The sequence below is a fragment of the Magallana gigas genome, chromosome 7 (assembly GCF_963853765.1).
Source record: "Magallana gigas chromosome 7, xbMagGiga1.1, whole genome shotgun sequence".
NCBI lineage: Eukaryota > Metazoa > Mollusca > Bivalvia > Ostreida > Ostreidae > Magallana > Magallana gigas.
Window position 1 is genome coordinate 40,895,832 of NC_088859.1, and position 12,259 is coordinate 40,908,090.

A 12,259-nucleotide genomic window follows, 5' to 3' on the forward strand; every position below is an offset into this window, starting at 1 on the left:
ATTACTCAAGTGTATTTTCAATAAGATTATATAGGAAATTGCATACTCTAGTATCTTGCACAAAATTCTGGTAAGGTACCCTAATTTTTTGCAATAAAACTTGTCAAAGTAGAAACAAATCAATACCAAATTCCTTGAAAAGGTTATATAAAATTGAGGAACGTGTCGTCTGACCTTAAGATAGTGTGTCACTGAGAAGCAGTCCATTAGTAATATATGTTTTCAGTTTGCGATACCCTATCTGTCCTTTTTCCTGTTGTTGCTCTTTGATGTATCCTATTTTTCCTTCTTATCATATGGGCCTGTTTAGGTGGGTATCGATCCAGGGTTGTGACGGCTTTGATCGAGTAAACTTAGTTGGTACATGTTCTGCCCCCCCCCCTTCCCACTTTTTCCCGCAGCAAACTTTTTTTTTAATTTTAAAAAGGGAGTTATCCCCCCCCCCCCCCCCACTTTTTGGGGAGCTTGTAAAATTGGAATTAAATGGGAGGAAATTAACAGTGAAATTGATGTTATATGAAGTTATAGGTACGCTGTGCTTTGACCCTTCCATTATGGGCCTGCTTCAATGGTTTTTCGATCTTACTGGTTCCACTGCATGCTGCGTGACATAAGGTGATATCATTATCAGCTTAAACAATGGGCGGTATACTTAATTCTGATTTTTCCTATCAGCGTTGGATCCGATGGGATGTATATATATAGTAGTGTCTTGTCTTAAATTCTTCTCAAATCTGGACGGATAGACTTTGTTACTGACAGTCACACAAACCAATGTGACTTGGACAAGCAAAAAACAAAAACAAAAACAAAAAAAATCCTGAAAATCCTAATCCGGGGGGTTGGGGTGGGTTAAACCTATAACTCCTAATCCAGGGGGGGGGGGGGGGGGGGGGATGGGGTGGGGGGGGGGGGGGCTAAACCTATAACTCCAAAATCTTAACTACAAAAAAAGGGGGGGGGGCTATAGGACCTACATGTATGACTCCAATTAATTTTTTTTAATCACTATTAATTATTAGTATTTCAATTCTTTAAAGGTAAATTTAGGAACAATTATGTTTGCTGCGAGAAAAAAGTTGGGGAGATGACCCCTCCTTGATGCTATGTGCCTGATGGTTAGGTCTAACTTTGCAAACACCCCCCCCCCCCCCCCGCCCCCGGTTCCGACGCCTATGACTTGGTTGATCAGAATCAAGGACAAAGTCATCAGTTCGAAAGAAAATGAAAGATTCAAGTGATTACGCGGATTAAAGATATTATAAAACAAACAAGCAATGAGGGGAAAACTAAATAATTCAAATTAAAAAAGATATTGAGGATACTATTACCACTGGAATCAAATTGTAGCGGTTAAGGCGAATCAAACCGTACCGGTGTAACGATGAATATTGACCCGGGTTGAAAATTGACCCGGGGGTCAATTTTCTAAACTCTGATGACCTCGACCCGTTGAAAATTGATCCTGTTGAGAATTGACCCAAACCTCAGAGTTTTGATCTGAACTGGAACTTACTCTACACGGTTTAAATGTATAATCATGCACATATTTGAAAGTTTCAGTTTTAAAATGAACATACTGTCCGATACATATGCGGACGTGGCTAATTTCGTTTAGACTGATATGTCCAATTAAACATTTAGTTTTTAGATTGAGAATATGATATCCATTTATTATTACAATACTATGTATAAAAGCTAAGAAGATGACCGTTTGCTTCGGAATGGAGCAGACGAGTAGGACTAGAATACTTTTTGATTTTCATTCCCTCATGTGACAAAATTTAAGGTTTAAACTTGTCACAATCTCTGATAAATATATCTAACAAACATATTGCCCGTTATCGTCACTTTTTAGGCAATTCAACAGAGCTCTATTCGACAGGCACCAGACGTTGTATATTTTTCTAATAATTGAAAATATATAACCTCTGTACTGCTTTATTGGGTAAAGGGTATATATATTTATATCAAGACAAAAGGATATAATGTCAGATACCAATGCTTAATTTGAAGAAGGCAGAATATTTCACTAACAAAATAATAAATGATTGGTTGTCATATTTTTATCCTTTTTCATACATATACTAAGTTTTTTTATACGTATATATATAGCATATACATATTTACACATGTTTTTAATTTTTACGACTTAAAAATAATTTTTCATAAACTTGTCTGATTAACTTTATTGAAGCACCATCCAATTTTTCTGCATATACAGTTATAGTTCTTCTTAAAAATGCAATTTATTTCTATTATTTTGAGTTTTCAATTCTATTATTTACCTGTAAATTAGAAACACAGGCAACTGACGTAATATATTTTCTCAAAATTAAAAACATGTACTAGTACCCTCTACAGCAAAAATGTTATCAATTTAAAAAAGTAGGTTTGCATCTAAATATACAGTCGGAGGATTGTTGATCTAATTATATTAATGGTATATACATGAAAAGATATGCGAAAAGTATACAACTGATAGATATGTTGTTCGGAGCAGCTGTATCAAGGAAAAATCCGAATTGTTTAAACATGTACAAATTGGAGTAACCAGGACAGTGACAGAGATCAGAGTTAATTCTTCTAAAATAATTTTATATAGTGAGCTTAATTTGGAAACCTTGCAATCTCGAAGGGATAACCATAAACTAATTATATTCTACAAGAATATAAATGGTTTAGCACCACAAGATATGTAAGATTGAATTCAATCATATTTTCTTACTGAACATGCATATAATCATAGATGGAATTAGCTTTTTTTACTATCTACCACTATATACTTATTACAATAGCTTTGCTACGTCTACATGTAAATTATTGAATAATCTTCATGCAGAAAGGAAAATTTTATCAACTTTATCTTTCTTTTAAGTCAAAACTTAAAAAAACCAAATATACCTAGAGCTTACAAACCTTTCAGTTAAGACAATAGGAAATATTATTTTACGTCAATTACGGAATAAAGCTAGTAAAGCTTACTTATTTAAGGATTTTTTTATCTGATGTGAGTCGATGTTTATACTGTGGGTCTGAATCTGAAGGAAATGTGATCCCCCCCCCCCCTCGATATCCAAGATACACTCAACAAAGAGACGAACTTTTTAAACAACTTTTTGACATTAGTGTACCATTTTATATGAACTACATGTATATACTTTATGGTAGTTCTGATTTTTCATATAGATAAAATTGTTAAATTGTTTCCCATGTTTATACTTATATAAGATCTCCAAAGCGTTTTTGATTCTCTTAAGGTACACTGTTTAAACCTATTTAAGGATTATACCTGTATATTTACTTAATATACAGTTCCCTTTTATTTACTGTTCTTTTCAAATGGGCTTGATCATGAAAATCTCATTCTTATGTTTGTATCTCTGCAGGTATAAATGAAGGTGATATGTTTGTTAATATAGGTGTGAGTGAACATGTCTACCAACAATATGTCATACAATCATGTATGATAAATACTCAGATAATTATTTAATATTCAAGTACCTCATGTCTTATATACACATAATATACACATTTAACACGTTTAAATTAAATTAATCATGTAGGTGGCTGTGATAGGAAGGTCAATCATCTACTCCAACGCTGCTGTTTGATCTTCTACTACTTATTTCTATTCAAAAAATGCAATTTACCAATTTATTGACGAAAACAATTACTGTTAGTAAATTTATGATAAATTTTTGTGATCAAAGCAATTTAGAAACTTTAAAGCAGAATTCTATTGTCATCCTGTACAAAAATTAGGTTGCTAACTTGCTACAGATTCCATGAAGCAGAATTGTTAATGCCTAGAACAATTAGCGATTTGATGATATTTAGTTACATCAAAATTTATTCTAACGGAACAAATAAAACACCAAAAATCGGCTTCCAAGATATAGTTACTGCAGCATTGCTCATGAAAGAGTACAATCATGTTAGCATATCATCATTTTGCAAACTGTTATTGGCTGGATGGGTGTGAATACAAAATTCAGATAGTCACAGTTTTAACAAATACAAAAATCTCAATATGACATAATGTAATTTTTTTTATTTACACCCACTCAGAAAATTTACAATGAACAATATCAAAGTTTCAATTTACTGGGTGAACGTAAAACCAAAATAAGATAATATGACGTATTGTAATTTTTAAAAATTATTTATATTTGTACACTTCTCCAGCAAATTAAAAAAAAGTGTTTTACTGAATTGAATATTTTAACGTGTAACCATTTATACTAATATTATTAAAAAACATATATTTCTTAAAAAATATATGGATATCACACACAGCAATTATACGCGAACAGTTTATTATGAATAAAAAAGTTATTACATGTACATATTTAAAGGGATACTATGTAAATTCAAAAATTAATTATTTAAGTCTCATTTTAATCCCCCCCCCCACCCCCCGGTGAAACATGTAAACATGTAAATCTAAAGAATAAATATATAAAAACTGATAATTTTTAATTAAATAAACTCAAGTTATAATATTGATTCGTTAATTTGTGCTTCTTTGCTGTTGAATTTTGAACCAGTTTCATGATCAAAATTCCACGATGCGGGTCAATTTTCAACGGATTAGGGTCTTTATTCAACACCTTTGGTCTCAATATTCAACGTGGAAAAATGACCCCCGGGTCAATTTTCAACCCGGGTCAAAATTCTTCGTTACACCGGTTCCATATCCGGAAATTAGAAGACTGTTCTGGTCTGTACCTTATTTAGGCTGCGCCTTTGATTTCCTAGATGATCTGGATTTCATAAGCCAAATTTTAACACACGATTGATGATTATTATTACGTGTATTCAGTAGGATACATGTATAGATTTGGTATGCTTATAGTAGGATGAACGTATGCATGTAGTATGTCACTTTACAAATGTAGGAAATGCAGGAATTCTTTGTTTTCCGATGACTGCGTAATTACAGATCACGGACTTAAAGGTATTTAGATTAGTGGTCACTGGTCAGCTGGTGGTAGCAAAATTTACTGACAAGTTTAAAACATTGACCTCAAGACTCGGTACAGTAGATTTCATTTCCTTAAAGCCAATAGAAGTACTCCATGCAAATTTAAAAATATTGATAATATGTAAACGGTGTGACCGTTGGACCGAGCGCAGATTTAACACAGTACAGTTTGAATTTTGTATAATAAAATCTATTTAAAACGCACACAGTATGGTTGCCTACTCAAATGAGAAATAGCCCCAGAGAGTTAGTGATTACGATTTTTTTTTTATTTCTTCTTTCATTGTTCATCAATTTAATTCATATGAATGCCGCTGTAATAAAATTGAATACTGTATTCAGTATCTAAAAGATCAGTTCCTTGAGGTTAATGTTTTTATTTTCCATCTGATGATTTGATAAGACATACATAGAACAAGTCGTGTTTCTTGATTGAAGCACTAATGAAACTTATCTGGTTTCCTTTTTATTTTATTTTAATTCAAATTACCTTCTACTGAATCAGTGGAACTTATTTAGTCGAGTTTAGGGGCAATAGATATCGATAAGTACTAGCCAATCAATGATCGAGCTAACTTTTTAAAAACAAAATGGCTGCCAATATGGCGGGGCCCAGGGCTGGAAGAAATTTTTTTTGGCCTTAGTATCCCTGATTCAACTTTCATTTTTCACTTATTTTCTTATATATACATGTTACCATTAATCCTTGCTTCACAAGGCGGGCTTTGCCGCGTCTTACTGCGATCGTTTTTTTTCTCTGTGGCCAAGTATGTGATTTTCAACGACGTTTTATAACAGTTTTACGGTGTTTTATTGGTTATGTGTTGTTTCAGCCCCTGTAAAGTTCGGCACACATTGACTATTATACTAACGATACATTCATATTAAAAAAATAACGGTGGATCTGAATGACTAAATTGAATCAATTTCACTTATATCGAAGCATATCTGGTGTAAGGTGGAAATGAACACCATTCAGCCACACAAGACACGAATCTATTAAATAAATTGTTGAATTACCGAATTTAAGACTGTCGAATGATCATAATGAATAATTCTTATTATTAACCACAGTGTATAGAAAATGATATAGAGGGCTTTCTATAGGGTGTGTAATCTATTCCAATGACAGCGACAGTCATGTGTATATCACATTATTTAGTTCATGTATTTACAGCTTTTTGGAGGACGGTCAAGTAAATAGACTCTGCAGCAATTAGTTATGTTGCATGACGGTCATGTATATATCTTCGGCCATCATAGCCAGGTATTTCTTATGGTGCAAGAGAAAAAAAGCCATTTACTATTTTTTTTAAGAGAAGCTGCCTACTTAGAGAAAAAGCTTTTTGAGCAGCAAGAGAGTTTTGATAAATAACTAGTTCCTCAGGACTCCATCTTTGGCCCACTACTCTTTCATAACTGAATGACATGAAAAGCTGGATCAATAAGATACAGATTCAGTCATCTTGCAACATGCTCCACATAAATTAGGGGTTGAAAAATGTCCTTCAACCAATAATTTTTGAAAATTACTTTTAATTTAGGAAAGAAGGATTTTTCTGTTCATTTTATGTAAATGCTTTTTGCAGATTCAGTTTGCCCAGCAGCATCTAATGTATTGCCAACTCAATGGTTTCTGTCTTGTGAATCAGATAATACTCCTCAATGGATTTATCAAGCTCTGACAGAGGTGAGATTTTCTGTTACTCAAAATCTCTATATCTTAATGGATTTATATAATACCACTGTGGTGAATTGTGAGATCAAAAAATGTTGGTTGCACATTTTAATTTATTGGTACATGTATTACCTGTACATGAGGGGTTCAGTACATAAGCATGTTGGAACTGCTTTGGAATGTAGCAAGTACATTTTTCACATGCATTTTGTCTTCCTCTTTCTGATCAAATTTTCTTTTAAAAAAATATTTTTCTTTATTGTTTTCTTGTAGGGATGTTGGAACAAAGGCAAGTTGTATTGCCCAAAATGCCATGGACGAATTGGTTCGTTTGATTTCATCTCTGGAAACAAATGTCCATGTGGACAGTTCACCTTGCCTCCACTACATGTACATTGTTGTAGAGTAGATCAAATGCCAGTGACACTTCAACAAGGTAAATAAAAAATATATGATCATATAGATATTTCTTTGTATCACTCGATCATTGCTGTAAAGAGTAAGATCTAAAGATCAGTGTCAAATGTAAAAGTAAATTTCCATATAGATTTTGGGAGGAGAGAATCAAGAGCACTAAAATTATTATTTCATCTAACATTTTTGTTATATGTGCATATTTCAGTTAATTGAACTTATTAATGATTTGTTAAAATTTTACTTGGTTTTACAACATTGGAAATCAAATGGTTTTTTTAATTCCTAAAAGAAATATAGGATTTCTAAAGTCAAATAATTAATTCTTATTCCATGTACCGACTTTAACATTACTTTATTATCACATTACTTGTTCTATGCATAAAGATTTATATATGTTGTTTTGTGAAATCATCACGTTAATAGTTTGCATGCAAATCAATTAACATTGAATTCTGACATATTTTTTTTATCCTTCGCTTCTGTAGGGTGTACACAAATTATTAATCCTACTTGCTAAGCAATTGGATCTTGTCATACAAACTAACGGGGAACCTTATAACTTTTTTACATGTATTAATTATGAATAAATTTTCCATACTAAGATAGATAAGAAGGAAGAATAGATATCTAATTTTTTTTCAGCAACAGGATTTCTGGAATTGCCATCAATCTGAAAATTATTCAGCAATCAAGTGAAACTGATTTTGATCATAAAAACTTGTGTCTAATAAGTGTATATGTTTTTACAGAGCAGTATCAAAGAATAAAAACACTCAGTAAGGAAAAAACTGCTGAGCAAGACCACCCTGTGCGGTCAGCTGTAAGTACAGTGGTTGCCCCGGCTACAAGTACCAACCAAACCAGACCTCAGACCACTGTTACAGTAAATGCTGTTGAAAACCTCCAAGGTTAATGATACATTTATTTTTCAATGATTGAAATATAGTTTTACTAAATATTTTGTATCATAAATATACTTTCTATATTTTAAAAATGATAGTATGTATATTATGGGCATCCATTGATTCTAGAATCCTGAACAACCCCCACCCACCCCCACCCCCCAATTTTTCCTTAAAACGTTTTCAATGTTATAATTTATCAATATTGACACAAAAGTATAAATGGAAAGAAAAATGCTTATCTTTTTCTCTTCCCTTTTTTTCCCTGAAGGAAAATCATAAAGTTATTTTGTTGGGTGTCGGTATGTTGGAAAAGGTCGGGGGGAGACTGATTTTGAAATATGAAAGAATTTAGAAAGTGAAAATGCTTTCCTATTATCATATATAAAGACCTTATATAAAACCTCTTCTTGTAACCTTACAAGAGATTCCCCTTGGTGGTTCAGTGTAAATTCTTTAATTTTGTAATGCCTTATACTTGCACGCCTTAGGGAACACTACCCCAAAGATCATTGCATGTTTTATCTTTAAATGCATGTCACTTTATTGTCAAAAAATTCATATTCTAAGAATCAGAAAGGAAGAAAAAGAGAGTACGGAGGAGAAGGATGCTTATACATGAAGTCCCATATAAACCACCAACTGTCATAAATGAAAACCAGTTTGAAATATTAAAACAAGACAATGATGTTGATGACACATACCTAAAACAGAAAGCCACTGAGGATCTGGTAAAGCCATCTTGGGTATGTATACAGTTACAGGTTTCTTTCTTCTCTTTAAAGAGAAATAGATTCAACTTTATTTCTCATTCAAAATATACACTTTAAGTTTGGATTTAAAGACTTTTACATCATCTGAAAAAGAAGAGCTCTATAAAGAAACATCAGAGAATTTTTAAAGATTGTTTTAATGGCTTATAGCTTGACAACCCAGCCTTCTTAACCAGAGTACTTTAGCCTTCAATATATAAATCAATGTATATACTTATGTAGGAAGCTCCCATTGAATCCACTGTAGCAGAGGACCATTGCTGCCCTGTGTGTCTGGATATCTTCTGTATTCCCACCACCTGTCAGCCCTGCAGTCACTCATTCTGTAATCCCTGTCTCCGCCGACTGGCCCGAGGAAAGCCTCAATTTACCCCCTGTCCTCTCTGTAGAAAAGTCATAGTGTCCTGTATTCAAGACAGCGGTAAGCTCTTTCTATTTTAAACTAAGCTTTGCAATTGCTAAACTTCTTAAATTTACGACAAATCAGTGATGTTGTGTACAATTTTATTGTAGATACTAATATTACAAAATCAGTACCTAGGTTTAGGTATTGCAACAGATACCTTCATATCTATTTTTAGAAAAATGTACTTCCTGTTCAAACACAGCTTAGGCAAAATAATGGGAAGGACACTATTACCTCTTTGCTATGACATATGTCTGGGACCTAATCTTATGATATTAAAATGAGTGTTTGTTTAATGCATAACAAGTACTTGATAAGAATTTGCCATAGACCCCAGTAAGTTGTATACATCTGTGATTCATTATATCAGTGCTCTTGCACAAAAGTTTAAGGTAGGTACATGAACCTCACTACACCGAGACTTATACTTTTAAAGACACTACATCACAAGATTTTGATTTCAATGTTTTGTTAAATTGTTTGTACCAATTGATTTGGTTGAATGTCATCATAGCTCAGTGGTTAAAGTATCGGGCTTGTGAACAGCAGATCATGAGTTTGAATCCGCTTGGAGCTTTGTTCACATTTATTAAATAATATTTGGAAATATATTTTTCATAAAAAATTGCTCAATATTTTTGCCTATTTGACCTCTATACTTGTTATCCATTATGCTATCATAATCAAGTAATTTTCTGCTGTTTGATAAACTATTTCAATGTGTAATGAGCCACCTTAAGTGTTATTTATAATTTTTTTATGTTAAGAATAAGAGAATTTGTAATGAAAATTTTTTATTAAGGCAAATGTTTACAGGCTTTTATTTTTTATGTCTCATATAAGAGTTGATGGAAGTCTATATCTGTTTTTGCAGAACTAGAAGCCAAACTGAAGGATCTTTACCCTGAGGAGTATAAAAAAAGATTACAGAAGGAGCGCAAAGCGTGCCTGGATAGCTTTTACCCTCTTCCTTCCTGTGCTAATCCTTCCCTGCAAAGAGTAAGGCCCGACTTTTCAGGAATCACTAGAACACAAGTGGTGCTGATGGCCGTCTTGTTGACTGTGTGTGTCTGTATAACTCCAATGAAATCCTTAGTGCATAACATGTTGAAGATGTTAAGTTTTTGCATTGACAACCTGTTGTATTTTCTTGATTCTGCACTAACGGTGATGGCATTACATGATATTTTGCAGTTATTTTAAATTAAAAAACAACAACATATTTTTATCACCATTTTAATTACTTCCAACTAATGAAAGTAATTATTCATGTGTTGACTTTTGGACTCAAGAGTCTTGATACTAGGTAATTTTCACTTCGCCTTATTAGTTACATGTATGTTGAAAGTGCTCTTTTTTTTTTAGATCACAATATTTTGTTTACAATGTTTACAAGAACTGTTATATTTTTGTACACTCTGTTATGTTTCATTCTAAATTTAATAAGATATAAAAAGCAATAGTGATTTCATATAAATACATGTATTTTTTATAATTTAAAAAGGTAGAGAATCTTTTTGGCACCTTCTATTTTTATTACAATTAATATACCTCAACAACAAATATGGTTGATGACTCATTTTTAGCTCACCAAGCTGAAAGCTCAAGTGAGCTATTCTGATCACATTTTGTCTGTCATCTGTCTGTCCGTCCGTCCGTCTGTCTGTAAACTTTTCACATTTTCAACATCTTCTCAAGAACCACTGGGCCAATTTCAACCAAACTTGGCACAAATCATCCTTAGCCTAAGGGGATTCAAAGTTGAGAAAGTTAAGGACAACGCCCTTTTGCAAAGGGAGATAATTAGGAATTTATGAAAATTTTCGAGAAATTTTCAAAAATCTTCTTCTCATGAACCATAAGACCAGGAGAGCTGAAACTTGTGTGAAAGCATCCTCAGGTAGTGTTAATTCAAAGTTGTGAAAATCATGACCCCCGGGGGTAGGGTGGGGCCACAATGGGGGGTCAAAGTTTAACATAGGTATATATAGAGTAAATCTTTAAAAATCTTCTTCTCAGAAACTAATCAGCCAGGAAAGCTGACACTTGTGTGAAAGCATCCTCTGGTAGTGTAGATTCAAAGTTGTGAAAATCATGACCCCCCGGAAGTAGGGTGGGACCACAATGGGGGGTCGAACTTTTACATAGGAATATACAGAGTAAATGTTTAAAAATCTTCTTCTCATGAACCATAAGATCAGGAAAGCTGAAACTTGTGTGGAAGCATCCTCAGGTAGTGTAGATTCAATGTTGTGAAATTCATAACCCCCGGGGGTAGGATGGGGCCACAATGGGGGGGTCAAACTTTTACATAGGGATATATAGAGTAAATCTTTAACAATCTTCTTCTCAGAAACTAATCAGCCAGGAAAGCTGAAACTTGTGTGGAAGCATCCTCAGGTCGTTTAGATTCAAAGTTGTGAAAATCATGATCCCCAGGGGTAGGGTGGGGCCACAAGGGGGGGGGGGGGGTCAAAGTTTAACAAAGGAATATATAGAGTAAATCTTTAAAAATCTTCTTCTCAGAAACTAATCAGCCAGATGATTCTTTATAATTGTTAAGACTTTGGCTCCAGGACAATTATTTGGCTTCACAAGAAGGTTCAGAGTTTGATGTAGGTTTATATTCCATATATAAACTATTGTTAAGGATCTTTTTGAGAACTGCAATACTCAACATATGATATGACTATGAAATCATCCTGTTAGAAAAGGGACTAATGATTATAAACATAAGAATATCAAGGGGGAAAATGGATTTTATTTATACAGGATCTACATGTTTTATTGTACATTGTCCAGATAGTTTGTATTATGACTCCATTAAGCTGATTTTATAATACCTATTGTTCCTCAGGTGAGCGGCGTGGCCCATGGGCCTCTTGTCTTAAATTTTTTGTAATAGTCAACACAAATCCCTGGTACAGTATAGTATGTTCAATGATTGTAGCATACAACAAAAACTGTTCTACCCCATTTCACACATAAAATAATTCAGAGCTTTTGTCCGTTTTCACCGGTGAAATCAAAATATTTCAAAAGATCCATCAAATATGATGTGTGTGTTGTGTAAGAGGTGAAAGATCAAACAAGCAA

At 33.3% G+C, this 12,259-nt stretch overlaps 1 protein-coding gene across 1 annotated transcript; it reads left to right on the top strand.

Moving 5' to 3' along the window:
* Window positions 1-4,740: 4,740 nt before the first annotated feature.
* LOC105329805 (uncharacterized) lies at window positions 4,741-10,625 on the top strand. Its single transcript, XM_034458932.2, has 7 exons — window positions 4,741-4,960; window positions 6,577-6,677; window positions 6,939-7,101; window positions 7,832-7,990; window positions 8,555-8,730; window positions 8,980-9,178; window positions 10,038-10,625. Exons 1-7 carry the CDS (start codon window positions 4,882-4,884, stop codon window positions 10,364-10,366), a joined length of 1,206 nt encoding a protein of 401 aa, XP_034314823.2. The 5' UTR covers window positions 4,741-4,881; the 3' UTR covers window positions 10,367-10,625.
* Window positions 10,626-12,259: the final 1,634 nt, after the last annotated feature.

Excerpts from the sequence above, each read along its gene's own strand:
- LOC105329805 (XM_034458932.2), top strand. The coding sequence starts at position 4,882 with ATGTCACTTTACAAATGTAGGAAATGCAGGAATTCTTTGTTTTCCGAT. Across the intron at positions 8,731-8,979 it reads ATCTGGTAAAGCCATCTTGG|GAAGCTCCCATTGAATCCAC; the intron begins GTATGTATACAG and ends ATACTTATGTAG. Across the intron at positions 9,179-10,037 it reads GTCCTGTATTCAAGACAGCG|AACTAGAAGCCAAACTGAAG; the intron begins GTAAGCTCTTTC and ends CTGTTTTTGCAG.